Genomic DNA, 16646 nt, shown 5'->3' with positions numbered 1-16646 from the left:
AGATCACCCATTTCCTAACTTTTAAGTGCAATTTCCTCTCATCTTAACCGGACCCAAGTCTCCATCCTCACACCCATTTCACAACTTTAGGTTAACATGGGCTTGGTGGAGCCATGGAGTTCCTAAACGTGGCAAGCCTACCACGGAGTTAGAGATGGAAGTTTTAAGGACCAATATCATGTCCATTTCTAATAAGGAAATTGATCATCCATTTCCTCGTGATGTGACTTATAAATGGATTTCAACCATTTGATGTGGTATTGGGACACATGTCACACATCTATAAGGAAATTGAAGAAATGGATTTGATAAATTTCCAAAGCTTTAAACTATGATATTCATGCACTGACATAAAGGTTCATTGACTGTAAAATCTTACTTTCGTTTTAGAGAAGGGAATAGTTTTCCCCACTCTTTAGCCCGAAAGGCATTGTCCATGTCCAGCAGACAAGTTGGTCCATATCCAATCAGTTCGAAAACTTAGCCTTCTTGATCCCCTTGTAATGCTGGTTGTTTCTTACTAAAATGAAAAAGCAGATGATATCCAGTGCTGTGTTTGTTGTTCATTTCAGAAAGTGGAATGCATTTTAGAATAAAATGAGAATGACATTAATAAAGATCTCAAGTCCTTAACCAAGATACTGATTACAACATTACAGGTTAGAGGAGCAAGACCCTTCTTTGTTTTTGATATTTTTGATTGGCATGCATTCTGGTAACATTTCTAAAACCTCATAAAAAGTACCATTTATATGAAATTTGAAAAAATCTGCAGTTTAAACCAAGTAAAATAATGGACTGAATTGGATTAAGGCAAGGCATTCTCATGAACGCATCTTACAAAATCTTATTTACGCAAACAAATTATAATGCACTATCAACATCCCTAGAAGAAACAAAACAAACAAATAACCAACTCATGCAAAAGATCCTAAAAATAGCTGACCTCTATAGGCCAAGGTTTTATTAGGCTATTGAGGAGTTTAAGGAGAAGCCACAGATGAGCCTATGTTGGAGAACTGAGGCAAATTGAAGTTACACACCACCCCTCCTTGTTCTTTCTTGCATAAATTCTTGCATCCTAGCTGCTTTCTCTTCTTTCAATTTCTCTACAATTTCTTTTATCTTGGGATTAAAGAAACGGTCGCGAACAAACTTCCTCTCTTCAGCCTGTATTTCCTTAATAGCACTTGGATATGGGTTTGGTGGCGGCTTCGTTCCTTGGAGACGTGCAATTTGTTTCAGCCGCTTAAATGCTTGCTTCTTTGCTTTCTTTTCTGCTCGGTATTCCATCTATGCTCACGAAATTAAAATGAGTAAAATGAAATGGATAAGAGTATTATGATACACAATCCCAACAAAAAGAATGTAGCATTTTGAAAGGATTTTACATACATCAGCAACAGCCATTGCTTGTTCTTCACTCACTCCCTCCTCTTTCAACTCAAGTACTCGCCAACCAAAGACACGAGCTGGAGGAGGATCAAAGCCAGAAAACCTGTTGAATTTAAAGTAGCATTATCATTTTAAGTCCAATAAATCATTAAGTTATATTTTTCTGTTTCTACCACAGAGAACAAGATCCAACAACCAAAATGACTTGAAAAGTTTTTTGCAACCATAACATGAAATTTCTCGTTACCAAAATGAATTATGGCATGGTTGCACAATGCCAAAATTTCCAAAGTAAATTAGCATGTGGACCAATGAAACATTTAATATCAAATGAGAAATCGCATAGTAGCACCCACTCAACCTAACTACAGAGTATGTAAACATTGAATAGTGTAAACAATGAATAATGCAAGGACACTTCAGCATTTTGTGTGTGTGTGTGTGTTTTGTTGTTTTGGGGTGGGGGGGCTTTATGCAGATTAGACCATAACTTACAGTCAGCTGCACTGGCTACCAGAATTGAATCAATTTTTGAAGGCTATGAGAATTGAGTCTAATTACTATATTTACCAATTGAATCAGAACTAAGGTTTCTATGATCCAGGTCTACTTATTAATAACCAATTGCATAACATGCAAGTCTGATCACTGAACCTTGTGCTTGTCTCAGGGAAAAACGAGGAATAGCAATACTGCATCTCATGAAAACTAGATAAAATAGAACTGTGAAGAAATGAAGATCCCAAAAAAGTGTTCAAGAGGTCTGTTGATAATGCAGAGCATCTAGGAGAGAATTCTGTGTCCATCCCCTACCTCCTCTCCTAAAATTTAAAGAAAGAAAGAAAGGGTAAAAGAAGTCTTTCAGAAAAGAATAGGCAACAGTATAATTTATAATCAAGCATGCACATTCTAGGACTTTCCAATGCAGTGAAGACTGCAAAGAATCTGGACTACTGCGACATGCCATAGACATCTAATTTTCCTTCACTCTTCCAGAGACACCTGGTTATTTTGATAGCCTGCCTGGGTGTGAGCCAAGTGTGGGTATTGAGGGTCACCACCCATACAAAGATTACCAACTTGTTAAATGTAATGGGTATGGGGCCCACCACACTTTGAACACAAGGTGGCAGCAAATTAAATACCTGGGACCTAACATCGACTAAATCCAGGTTTCTTTCCCCTCACTTGGTTGAGTCCAACTAGAACTCTAATTAGCCATTAAGGTTTTCGTCTTCTTCTTTTCTTTTTTTTTTTTTCTTTTTTTTTTGGGGGTGGGGGGGGGGGGAGAGGGGGAGAGGGAGAGGAGAGAGAGAGAGAGAGAGAGAGAGAGAGAGAGAGAGAGAGAGAGAGAGAGAGAGAGAGAGAACACAATTGAGCAGTCATTAAAAAAAAAAAAAAAAAAAAACAGAATTCCCTTCTCCTTGTGTGCAAGTAACTCTTTAGGCTGTCTCCCCTTTCTGAAAGGAAGTATATCCTTGACCTCTTAGGCATGAAAGAGAGCCTCAAGGGTTTCACATGCACAAGGAGAAGGGAATTCTAGCTTCTCTCTTTTTTCAGTTTTTTTCATTTTTTTAATGACTGCTCAATCGAGTTTCTTCTCTATTCCAACCCCCCCCCCCCAAAAAAAAAAACACAACAACAAAAACTTTTAGAGTCCCACTTGAACTCAATCAAGTGGGGGAAAAAAGGTGGGATTACTTGGAGTTGGTTCCCACACATTCAAGAATACTCCAATTAATTAGCCACCACCTTGGGGACAAAGTGTAGTGGGTTCCACACACAATATGATTTACATCTACTCGTCACAAGGTAGTTAATCTCTCCAAAATAAATGCTCTCATCAACTCAAATCCTTCAACTCGAAAATGGAATGTACGACATATAGAGATGTATCTAGGTCAGGAGTGCTACATCAAGTCTCCATCTAACCAACATAGCACATCACTCAGAATTATCCATTATAGCATTAATAAATTCAACTATACCCAATTCAACATTCTCAATCCCTCACAATGAGCACAATGAACCAACTTCATGTGATGTATGCATGACTCTATCAAATTGATGTTGACAAGTTGCACAAGCAGTGAGTCATGATACTAGAAGGTATAGAACAAAAGGTTTTCTCAAAGCACTTACGCCCCATTTGGATTATCCCCGACTGCTTTCTTAGACTTGCCCTACGAGACTGCATCATCCCTGGTCCAAAGGAACAAGTTAAAATAGCATCATTAGGCCTCCTCTTCATAACATAGTGATGCAAGCACAAAATTTCCCCTAGCCGAAACCCTAATTTGGGGCCCAAGACCCAACCCAAGTGGCACAACTGGGGGCTGGCCAAAACCCCCCAGGGGCAATTCGGTCAAGATTCAGCAAGATCTTCCAATCTCCAGCATACTTCTACAAGTACAGCAGCCTACTCCCTTCCCCTTCCTCCTCTCTCACTCGATACTGACCCCCACCCTTCCCCTACATTGTGCAAGCACCCCCTCCCCTGACCTAACCCTGTGGTAGCAGCCCCAACAGCCCCCTCTCACCCCTGTGATCCTCCCTAGACCCCTCCCCACTCCTACGGCAACCCCAGACAACACCCCCATCCTCCCCTTGACCCTGCAGCACCCCCTTTCCCCTTCTTTCTTGTGGCAGATCTAAAACCAGAAAAGAAAAGAAAGAGGAACCCACACCAAAGATGCCCATCTCAAACTATCTCAAAGTATACTTATACAGACCCAGATTCACCCCCATTCCTTTTACAACCAACCTTAGGTCATCCCATACCTCTCAACAAAACCTTAAACCTATCCCACATGTCTCTGTTAACCAAATTCTATAACCCATAAAGGTTTGTTAAAACCCTAACTATCTCAAAATCTCCCCACAGGGATTTGTTACTCCTCTGATCCATCACAATACCAACCCATCAAGAACTGTTAAAGCCCTAACCTCCCCAAACCCAACCCATATTAATCCAAAACCCAAATTTGACAATTTTATCCATTCCACTCTTAGATTTGTTAATTATTTTGCTGTTCTCAAGAGGACTTGTTTCTGGCTAACCCTAATTCCAGGAAAAACAATCACAAAGCCCTAACCATAGAATCTTGGTTACATCACATAATCTAATGTGAAGAGTACTGATAGGATCAATTATGAATGATAGTGATGGCTCAGGCTCACACGGTGATGAAACAGAAATTCATTATGTACTCTCATTATTTGTCAACATTAGCACATGCAACACATATGCATGTTATGGCGCAATTCCCATTGAATTGGGCACATCGGTATAATGTAAAACATTATGCAACAGTTGGTTCAACTGCTACTAAAAGCACCTAACCTGATTTTTTTAAAACCAGCCGCTTTAAAACTAACTGTCAAAAGATTAACATTCGGTTATTACACATTCACACATAGGCAACATAGAATTGTGATGGTTTTATGTTCAACCGGCAAGGTCACATCTTTATTTTTTTTTGGATGAATAAATAATTAAATTAACTAAAGAGGAGCAAACAAAGCGACCTTTAAGAGGAAGACCAAAATGAAGAGTTAAGACCTCAGGAGACAACAATAAGCCTGTTCCTTGGGGAATCATCAATCAAGGGATGGGGAAAAGCTACAAGTCTAGAAGAAACATCAAAGTAGATTCTTTTCTGCATTGTAAAGCATATTATTTAATGGCTGCCCTGTTTTTGTTTTCTTGAATAAAGGTTGTAATGCAGAATTGAAGACATATTTAAGAAAGAAGAAGCCCATTGGGTCAGGCCCATCAAAGGTCTAAAGCTATCACCTGAATCAGCCCATGGCTTTCATGGGCTAGGACTGTTTTAGTGGGTTAAAGTTAGCCCACATATATTGAACTTCATAGTCTAGACCTAAGCCCAAATCTAGTTTTTGAAAAATTAATAAAAGATGTTGTGGTTTGAAAATAAAAGAACTCATTGTCAAATGAGTTTTTCTTTGTCAAGAGTTAGGTAGTAATTGAGTTATTAATAGGTAGGTGATGTTAGCTAGTGGTTGGATGTTACCATTAATGTTTATATCTCTTTAGAATGCTATATAAAAAGACTTGTGTAAGAGGTGAAAACACAACTCATCAATTGAAATCAAATTGCTTTGTTTGTCTTCTTTCTCTATGGAGAATCCTTGTGTTTGATCAAGGTAGGTTGGTGTTCGATCCAATAGATCCACCTTGCGGTGTGAAGCCCGGGTGTTACATTGTTATTCTCAATTCCCTCATATTGTCCTTTCAATTTCTTCATCATAGTTCTGCCCCTATTTTGAAGATCTATTCAGCCTGTATTGTTGTGCTATTATCCTTACAATACCAATCTAATTTCAGCCCTCTTTCACATTTAAATATTGTTTCATCTTAAGTCTATCAAATCTAAACTTGATTCCGTATGAAAGGTCCTATTTGGCTACTGTTTTGATCAATCAAATATAGTACTACATTATTTGGTATCAGAGCCATGACAGGGAGTGAAACTTCTGGATTAGATACTGACCTTATGCAGCACAACTAGAAATTGTTGTTCACGCTACAATAGCGTGAACAGTAACTTAGATGATAATTTCATATTTGGTGGGCCCCAAGTCCAGCTTGCATGGAAATAGATTCAAATTTGGTGGGCCCAAACTCCAGCTTGCAAGGAGATAAAATAGGAACTGTTTTTATGGGAGTTCTAGAGATAATTTATATTTTTGTTATTTATTATTGGGATAATCATGTAATCAAAGTTTTTATTTGGGTAGGATATCTAGGTTAAGTTTTAGTTAGTTTTAAATTCCTAAGAATCCTTGTAGAATCAGTCTTTTGTTAGTTTTAAATTACCAAGAGTCCTATTATAGTTGTTTTCGTATCAAGTACGTTTGCTTTGTTATTTAAACACTTATAATCAGCTTATTGAGCATGGAATAGATAGAAAAAATGAATTGAAGCTTGAGCTTTGTGTGTTTGCAGCCCCCCCCCTTCTTCTCCTCTTCTCCTCTTCTCCCTCTTCCCCTTCTTCAAGACTAATTCTTCTAAGATTTCCCTTATTCCCCCTATCTTCTTTATCCTTCTTTCTTCTCTATTCTGTCCCCCATTAATTTGGAATCAGAGCCATGACAAGGAGTGAAACTTCTGGATTAGATACTAACCTTATAGCAGCAATGATGGGGATGTTGCAACAATTGAGCAACTAAATCACTGCAAGCCACAAGCAAGTGGAAGAGAGGTTCTCAACAATGGAGGCTAGAGTTGTTGCCTTTACTTAAGCTACACACCCTCCACTTGGTGAAGAATCCCAGCCAACTCACTTTATAGCCAACTTTCCTACCCGGATGAATACAGGGAAAGGGCCCAAAGGATTCCAGTTGTACTACCAACCCTCGAAGAGCACATACGGAGTTATTTCACTGGTGAACAACCTACATTCAATTAGCATGTTGGTGACTCTCAAAAGGTAAAGCTTGAACACCAGGAGTTAATTCACACTAACCATAACACAGGGCTGGTATTGGCTCTTGTTACGAGAGAAGTTACCCCTCAACCTAAGGTGACATTCCCTCCACTTATCAAAAAGTTACTTCCTGATTTTCCTTAGGTGGTTCCTGATGAGTTGCCTAATCAGCTACCTCTTATGCACAATATTCATGCCACTGATTTGGTATCGGGTTCGGTGTTACCAGACCTACAGGCCTATCACCTCAACCTAATAGAGCACAATGAATTCAAACGACAAGTAGATGAGTCACTACATAAAGGATTCATTCAAGAGAGCTTAAGTCCATGTGTTGTACCAACATTACTCACTCCAAAGGATGGCTCATGGCGTAAGTGTGTGGACAGTCGAGCAATCAATAAAATTACAATCAAGTATAAGTTTCCTATACCACGGCTTGATGCCATGTTAGAAATGATGTCTAGGGCTAAGATCTTTTCTAAATTGGGCCTCAAAAGTGGTTAATCATCAGATCCGTATTAGGCCTAGAGACAAATGAAAGATTGTCATCAAAACCCAAGATGGACTATTTAAATGGAAAGTCATGCTTTTTGGTCTGACGAATGCACCTAGCACCTTCATGAGGGTTATGACACAGAGGGTTGAAGTTGATTCAAAGAACATAAAAAGCATCATCGATTGGCCTAACCCAAGGATAATCATTGAAGTTTGTAATTTCCATCGACTTGCATTGTCTTACAGGAGAGTCATTCGGAACTTCAATGCAGTCATGACATCTATTAACGAATGTTTATAGCAAGGCAAGGGCGAGTTCAAATAAAAGAATCGTCCACGACATGATAACACTCAGATGCATGCTGAAAATCTCAATAAACTCGATCTCAATTGGTATGAGCATTATATATCATTCATCCATTCGTCGAAGATGAATGTTTTCAAACCGGGGAGAGTTGATGCAAAATTGAAGACATATTTAAAAAAGGAGAAGCCCATTGGGTCAGGCCCATCAAAGGTCTAAGGCTATCACTTGAATTAGCCCATGGCTTTTATGGGCTAGGACTGTTTCAGTGGGTTAAAATTAGCCCACATATGTTGAACTTCATAGTCGAGACCTAAGCCCAAGTTTAGTTTTTGAAGAGTCAATAAAAAGGGCTTTGGTTTGAAAATAAAAGAACTCATTATCAAATGAGTTTTCCTTTGTCAAGAGTTAGGTAGTAGTTGAGTTATTAATAGGTAGGTGGTGTTAGCTAATGTTGGATGTTACCCTTAATGTTTCTCTTTAGAATGCTATATAAAAAGACTTACGTAAGAGGTGAAGACACAACTCATCAATTGAAATCAAATTGCTTTGTTAGCATTCCCTTCTCTATGGAGAATCCTTGTGTTTGATCAAGGTAGGTTGGTGTTTGATCCAATTGATCCACCTTGCGGTGTGAAGCCTAGGCGTTACATTGTTATTCTCAATTCCCTCATATTATCCTTTCAATTTCTTTATCATAGTTCTACCCCTGTTTTGAAGATCTATTCAGCCCGTATTGTTATGCTATTATTCTTACAATACCACTCTAGTTTCAGCCCTCTTTCACATCTAAATTATGTTTCATCTTAAGTCCATCAAATCTGAACTTGATTCCTTGTGAAAGGTCCTATTTGGCAACTGTTTTGATCAATCAAATACAGTACTACATCAGATTGTTATCATATCCAAGAAACATAAGGTAGCAAGATCTGAACTAAAAAATATGAGTTCAAAAACAACAGTGGCAAACAAGCATTCCTACATATTTTTAAGAACAACATAGATAAAGAACCTTTTTTATCCTTTCCTTTGTAGAAAAATATACATAAATACCTTTGTATGTACAAAAAAATAAAGGAGCCAATACCTGATAGCATCTTCATATTTAGAATCTGGATGTTTCTGAAAGAACTTCTTTATATAGACATCCTCAGGAAGACTGATTTTCTGCACTTTTCCATCAGTACGAGGGAAAGTCACAGGTGGAGCCCTGGATGGTGTAATCAAACCATATGCAAGTGTGTCATATATGATGAATACATAAGAAGAAATCAGAATAGAAACTGTGGCCCCCATAGGGACTAATTTGATCTCTAGCACTTCTTTAGATGTCTCAATAAAACTTGAGCAAGCTCAACAGAATTCTTATGTTCATAATATTGATTCTAAATTTTTCCTGCTTTGATGAAGAAACCATATTCTCAAGTAATAACAAAATTTGACTGCATAGAACTATTGGGTAAAATAGTAGTTGAAGCCTACAGGAATCAAGATAGATCGAAACTTCTCTAGGATTGTGACCTTATTTGTCTTTGAATGCTGTGACAGCAAACACATTTACTTTAACTCATTACCCTAAGAAGAAACATATCAAGCATTTATATGTCAGAACCATGAGTATATATCCAGTAACATCCTAACATTTAAGCAATTTAAGATACCAATGGCATGAATCAATCTGGTAACTCTTTAGTAAGAACAAAATCACAGAACACACAATACTTAAAACCAATCTCAATGACAGAATCAAAGACACATTAATGAACTGAAGGGGCAAGGTAACAAACTCTTCCATGGCTTTGAGCCAAACGGGTTCAGCCTTGGCAAGACCCTTGACAAGCTTCCTAGTTTTGGTCAGAAGATCTCCTTTCATGAACGACATAGTTGACGGTTCTCTCTGTCACAGATTCTGTCTGTTCTCCACTTCCACTGAATTTGTCGAGAAAACAGCAATCTTAATAGCCTTATGGACGACAGATACCTCTTCAAATCTGAAGGTCGAAAAGATAGCCACTAGTGAGGATTCAATCAACCAGGAGCTTATTCAAGAGAGCTAACAGCATATGATGTTCCCCATGAAAAGAAGAAAAAAAAAGAAGCACAACTTCAGCAGAAAACCAGAAACTAGATCATGTTAGCCAGAAGACTTGAAATCAACTTGGACTTCTCCATTCTCTGTATCCGAATCAGGCGTAATAGGCCCAACAGTACCTTTGCCATCGGCAATTCGCTCAAAGTTCACAGATTCGAAAACCCTAATCATCGACAGTGGAGCTTTTTCCCATGATGAATCTTTCATGTTCCTTGTTTTGTCCAAACAAGCTTCATACTCCATGTATGGAAGAAAACAAGAACTTGAAAGGAATAAAAAACTGAAACCAAATCTCTCAGCCAATAAATTCGTTCAAATTTAAAATCTGATAGATAAGCAAAAACTGAAATGTGGGTGATTTAGATATCCTAGCCTAAACCAACAGAACTCATTCGTGAAGAGAAAAAAATGGGCAGAGAGTACTGTATTCCGGGTAGAAAACCCTATCCTAGGTACAAATCGATGTGAATTTCTGATTCAAAACTCGCTCAAAAACCCTAAAACACGGGAAATACGAAATATACCACATGAAAGTTAGAGCCCTAATTAAGAATAGGAATCTCCTTTCAAACAATAACGCGTAAACAGAGAGATGATAGAACTGTGAATTTCGAGAGAGATGGTGAAAAATAAATAAATGAATTAAAACGGGAAGAAGCAGAGCTCAGACTAAACACGTACCAAATCTCAGATGAGATTATCTCTTTTCTCACACATTTCCGTTTTTGGAGGGAAGAATCTCGGAGGAAAAGGTAGACACCAAAGCGCTTAGGATAGTTGAGTCTGTTGAGGGACCGTTACAACTTCGTGTTCATTCGAGCAATTTAATTTTTTTTTTCCCAATATTCGAGCAATCAAAAACTCAGAAGATCCGTTTTTAGGGTTTTGATCGAGGGCGCGTCAATTTCATTCCTCGCCCAAAAATAACGCATCGGACGGTTTAGCTGGCATGATGCACACCCTAACCATCCGGGTCGAGAGATTTCCGGCTTAGCCATGTTTCGGATTTGAGTCATTTGAACCGTATTTCAAGCATTTAGAAAAATTCAGAAACTTTTTTCTTTTCTTTTTAGTTAAGACATTATTTTTTTTTTTTTGCCCAAAAAAAAAAAAGCTTAAGTTTTGATCCAAAATACTAGCTGAAATCTCTGATACCCGTTTGGTAGTAAAAATCTATAGATTCATGAAATCTAGAGATTCACATTTTTACACTAAAAACGTGAATCTGTAAATTTGTGAGTAAGGGGTGAAATCCAGAGATTTCAAAAAAACTATACATTTAAGGCCTGTTTGGTTACATGAATCTGTAAATTTATGGGTAAGGGGTGAAATCTCTGGATTCATGAATCTGAGAATTATACCCGTTTGGTTGTAAAAATCTCTAGATTCATGAAATCTAAAGATTCACATTTTTACACTAAAAACGTGAATCTGTAGATTTTTGGATAAGGGGTGAAATCCAGAGATTTCAAAAAAGCTATACATTTGTACATTCACAAAAAATCACGTGGATCAAATAGTTTTTTAGGATGAATCCACAGATTTCATTCTACAACCAAACATTTAATTTTATTAATTATGATTTCATAGATTTGAAATCTCCAAACTCATGTAACCAAACAGGCCCTTAACGTCTCTATCAAAGGAAAACATCTTCTGTTGTGCACATCTCTCTGTTGTACATAATAATACATTGTGCACATATATACCAAATGATTGGCTGAGAAAATAAAATAAATACAAGATTATTGAGGATTTTTAAAATTTATAATTAAGCTTTTAACCTCAACAAATCATTTGGTATATATGTGCACCACAGTAGAGTGTTTTTTTTCCTCTATCCATCATGTGCCTAGGGTGTTGAACTTTCACACTCTAGTCCAAATAGCATTATCTGTAGCACGTTAGACTCTTTAGCCTCCTTCCTCTCTGTGGCTCGATGATGTGTGTACTCAGATGCCTCATTTGCAATAGAATAAAAAAAGCCTATTTGACCATTCGTCATGAAAATAAAGAAATGCTCAAAATGTACAATTATTAAAAATGATTATTACATGAGATGGTTAAATAATTATTTATTTTTTTCATAATAAATTGAAATTTACTTTTTTTATTATCACATAATACATGATTAAAAACAATAAATAACAATATAAAAATTGTCAATGTAGGGTTGGTAGAGTAGTAAGATCCATACTTCTTAGTGGAGAGTTCATGGGTTCGACCATTGCGAACGACAAAGCTCCTCCCTGAGGATGTAATCGAGGTCCACGAAAGTTGGCTCCCCCATGAGGATGTAATCGAGGTGCACGAAAGTTGGTCCGTATGAAATACGAAAATTCAATTTGTGATGGCTATAATGACTATATTTGAAATTTAATAATTTAGCAACTTTGGTAGCGGATAATGAAGCAAATTTCGGTTATCCATTTACATCCCCATACCTCACATACCTCACGCTTCTCTGGCCTTCTTTGCAATAGAATTTCTTAATAAAAAAAAATAACAATAGACCATTTGTTTGTGTAAAAACAAAGAAATGCTCAAAGTATGTGATCGTTATTTAAAATACTTATCACTGCAAGATATTTTATTATTATTTTTTATAGTAAATTAAAATCAATTTCTTTATTAACCCATTATGCATGATTAAAGACAATAAATAACCATACAAAAATTGTTATGTGGACAACGGTGATTATCTTGGGCTATTTTCAATCTCTCTGATTTTCAAAAATTAAGTTTGAGATATTGGAGCTAATTGAAAGAAATGCTACTATCTACTTGAAAGAAAAACTTAGGTAAATTTTCTTGTAATGTTATAAAAATATTAACTAAGTTAACTTATTTATTTTTCATGAACTAATAGTTATCTAAATACTTTAATTACAAAATTTTATACATTTAGAGAAAGAATTTGGGGGGGGGGGGGGGGAAATATAATTTAATTTAACCAATTGGGTAAATAAATTGGGGTCAGAACCTATAACCACTTCTCTATCTTTGAATGATGTGACAGCAAACATTTTTGCTTAACTCATTACCTTAACAAAAACATATCAAGCATTTATATGTCATAGCCATGAGTATACATTACAGTATATTTGGTAACTATTTAGTAAGGACAGAATCACACAACACACATTACTTCTGAGAAATAACACTGGAAATTTGATCTCAATGACAGAATGAAAGACACATTAATAAATTGAAGGGTCAAGGTAACAAAATCTTCTAAGGCTTTGAGACAAATTGGCTTAGCCTTGGCAAGACCCTTGATAAACTTCGTAGTTTTTGTCAGAAGATCTCCATAGTTCTTGGTTCTCTCTGTTGCAGATTTAGCTTATCCTTCCACTGAATTTGTCGAGCAGAGAATATGAGCAATCTTAATAGCTTTATGGATGACGAATACCTTTTAAAACCTGAAGGTCAAGAAAATATATAATTCACAGGACAATCAGAGCAAAGAAAACCATGCCTTACAAAGATCAACAAAGGCCTAAATACAGAAGTAGATGCTCGAGTCAAGAAAAACCCTAGAGTATAAAATGAAAAATCTATCATGAGTAAAATGACAAGACAACGCAAATTTTAATTTCCAGTAGAAGGGGTTGTTGAGATTTAGATATTGTATAGCTGTAAATGGGTTGCAACCGTATTGTAACCATAATTGCTATATAGTCTGTAACAGCTATAGTTGGAATAACATAGAAATACAATATTCATATTTTCCTATTTCTCAGCCCATGCTACTAAATGAGTTAAATGGTTCTCAGCCCATATTACTTAATGAGTCCAACAGTTCTCAGCCCATGCTACTCAATGAGTCTAATGGATCTCTTTTAAATATTTCACCCAATAGCTCTCTTGTACCCGTTGGTCCTTCTCATTCCATGGTTACAAGAGCAAATGTTGGTGTTATTAAACCAAACCCAAAGTATGCTTTAACGGTTTCCACCATTCCTTGTGAGGCACGAAGTGTGAAAGAAGCTTTGGCTCATCCTGGCTGGTCGACTGCAATGAAGGAGGAGATGGATGCATTAGAGCAAAATGCTACTTGGACTTTGGTTCCTAAAACTTCTGATATGAATATTGTTAGCTGTAAATGGGTTTTTAAATCCAAATTGAATGTTGATGGCTCATTAGAAAGGCTAAAAGCCCGCTTAGTGGCAAGAGGATTTTCACAACAAGAAGGGATCGATTTCTTTGAGACATTCAGCCCAGTTATAAAACCTAGTTCGATTCGTCTTGTGTTGAGTATTGCGACAGTGTTGAAATGGACGATTCGTCAACTAGATGTAAAAAATGCTTTTTTACATGGTTTTTTGTCAACGCCAGTCTATATGACTCAACCACCTGGGTTTGTTGATACAACAAAGCCCAAAGCTGTTTGTCAACTTCACAAATCTTTATACGGGCTTCGTCAAGCACCACGGGCTTGGTTTGATAGATTTAGCACTTTCTTGCTGGATTTTGGTTTTGTTTGTTGTCCTTTTGACACGTCATTGTTCATATATCGTGCAAATGGGAAACTTTTGTTACTCTTACTCTATGTCGATGACATAGTGTTAACAGGGAATGACTCGGTCTTTCTTCTGGATTTTATTACTCGTCTTGGACGTCCTTTTGCAATTAAAGACTTGGGTAGTTTGCATTACTTTCTTGGGATCCAAGTATCTAGTACTCATGATGGGCTTTTCTTGTCACAAGAAAAATATGCAAGGGATTTGTTACACCGTGCTCAGTTAGAAGATGCCAAACCCATGCCTACACCTATGGTGGCTCGTTCTTCTTCTAGTCATACAACATCTTTCAGATGTTACTTTATTTCGTAGTTTGGTAGGAGGTCTTCAATATCTCACCATGACAAGACCGGACTTATCTTATGCGGTTAATTCTGTTTGTCAAGTTATGCATAGTCCGACACAAGCTGATTTTGTATTGCTCAAGCGTATACTTCGCTATGTTAAAGGGACTCTTAACTATGGTCTTCGTATTCATCAAAGGAGCTCTTTACAGTTATATGGTTTTTCGGACGCTGAATGGGCCGGTTGTCCTTTTACACGTCGGTCAACAACGGGATTTTGTATTTTCTTGGGTAGCAATTGTATCTCTTGGAGTGCCAAGAAACAACCCACTGTATCTCGTTCCAGTACTGAAGCCGAATATCGCGCCATGGCTACCACTACAGCTGAGCTTACGTGGCTAAGTTTTTTACTACGGGACATCGGGATTTCTCAATTATCACCAGCCATTCTTTATTGTGATAATATGAGTGCTTTACATATGACCATTAATTCCGTTTTTCACGCGCGTACTAAACACATTGAGTTGGATTATCATTTTGTTCGGGAGAAGGTGGCACTTGGACATCTAATAACGCGTTTTGTCTCTTCAAATCATCAGTTGGCAGATATTTTTACTAAACATCTTCCTCGCCGTGAGTTTCAGACTTTATGTTGCAAACTCGGTCTTGTACCTCGGCCTAGTTTGAGGGGGATGTTGAGATTTAGATATTGTACAGCTGTAAATGGGTTGCAACCGTATTGTAACCATAATTGCTATATAGTCTGTAACAGCTATAGTTGGAATAACATAGAAATACAATATTCATATTTTCCTATTTCTATTAGGGGTAATTTTGAGCTTTAATCGTCCCACAATCTACAAATTGTCTCTACTAATTTTTTTCTAATACATCTTTTATGGTTGTGAAGTGAAGTCTCTACCGAATTTTAAATTTCCCCCCTTTTTTTTGGACGGGAAGGGAAGAAAGCAAAGATTCACTCAAACTGAAACCATATATAGAGTTTATAAGTTTACTGTTTCAGCAAAGTGGTCAATTTATAGTTTTCAATTCTTAATAAGAAGGCATTTGTAATTTTTTTTCCTTTTCTTTTTTCTCTTTTTTGTGGACGGGAAGAAAGCAAAGATTCAATCAAACTAAAAAATCATATAGAGTTTATAACTTTACTGTTTTAGCAAAATAGTCCATTTATAGTATTCAGTTCCTAACAATAAAGAGCATTTGTAATTAATTTTTTTTCAAGGATTATAAATGTTACAAACACAAAGGGTCTATATGTAATTTGTCCTAATAAATAATCATTCTATAATGCACCATAACCAAAAACGACATACACCTCTTTAAATCAGATTCATTATACACATCAAAAATCTTATCTTATTCTAAAAAGACACATTCATTCATTATTACAATCAAATATCTATTTGCTATTGGTTTCCAAAAACCAGTAAATTGACTACCAATTCAGGGACTACCAGAACACAACTCAAAAATAGATAAACACTAAAAGCAGGAACTGGGGTTTGATCCTACACATTTTTGTAAATAATCTTATAGCCTAAACAATGCTTACTGATAAGAATTCCCTCTAGATATAAATTTAAGGAAGAAATAAAAAAAGGACCAATAACTAACCACTAAACTATAATGCGTAGCATGGAAGCCATTGCATCATAATTCTTAGTCACGTTTGAGACTGCTAACCACAAAATAGAAGAACAGAAAATTATTAATAATGCATAGATATGACTATGGATGTCAATTGCTTACCAAAACTGTTTAATCATACCGAACCGCGATATCTAAAACCGCATTGTTTAGAATTCGGTACGGTACGTACCGAAACCAAATTTCTTCGGTACGGTTTCGATTTCAAGTACCCATACTGTCAGTATGTACAAAATTGGTACCGTACCAAATTAAGAAATATAAATGTAATTTTACAATTAAAACACTTTGCCCTTACCCTATCCATAATTCTCTATTTCAGTTTTTCGTTTCGTTGTTCACTCATCTTCTTAGATTAACTTGCTTTGTCTCTATTAAATTAGATTTACTTATTATATCGATTATTTTGTCGCAATTTCATTAGGATCTTAA

The 16646-nt window shown here is 36.7% G+C and overlaps 1 protein-coding gene across 1 annotated transcript; it reads right to left on the bottom strand.

Annotated features, from left to right (window-relative positions):
* Nucleotides 1-759: 759 nt before the first annotated feature.
* Nucleotides 760-10653, bottom strand: LOC149021410 (uncharacterized). Its single transcript, XM_089149644.1, has 5 exons — nt 10421-10653; nt 9435-9638; nt 8735-8857; nt 1396-1498; nt 760-1293 (listed from the first exon to the last, which is right to left on the bottom strand). Exons 2-5 carry the CDS (start codon nt 9527-9529, stop codon nt 1036-1038), a joined length of 579 nt encoding a protein of 192 aa, XP_089005770.1. The 5' UTR covers nt 9530-9638; nt 10421-10653; the 3' UTR covers nt 760-1035.
* Nucleotides 10654-16646: the final 5993 nt, after the last annotated feature.

The sequence above is a fragment of the Hakea prostrata genome, chromosome 3, assembly GCF_041222555.1.
Source record: "Hakea prostrata isolate BN-2017 chromosome 3, UWA_Hpros_2, whole genome shotgun sequence".
Lineage (NCBI taxonomy): Eukaryota > Viridiplantae > Streptophyta > Magnoliopsida > Proteales > Proteaceae > Hakea > Hakea prostrata.
Note: the sequence above shows the minus strand (reverse complement) of the source record. Positions and strands in the feature narration are given on the sequence as shown.

Excerpts from the sequence above, each read along its gene's own strand:
- LOC149021410 (XM_089149644.1), bottom strand. The coding sequence starts at position 9,529 with ATGTCGTTCATGAAAGGAGATCTTCTGACCAAAACTAGGAAGCTTGTC. Across the intron at positions 8,858-9,434 it reads TGGCTCAAAGCCATGGAAGA|GGCTCCACCTGTGACTTTCC; the intron begins GTTTGTTACCTT and ends TACACCATCCAG. Across the intron at positions 1,499-8,734 it reads AAATATGAAGATGCTATCAG|GTTTTCTGGCTTTGATCCTC; the intron begins GTATTGGCTCCT and ends TAAATTCAACAG.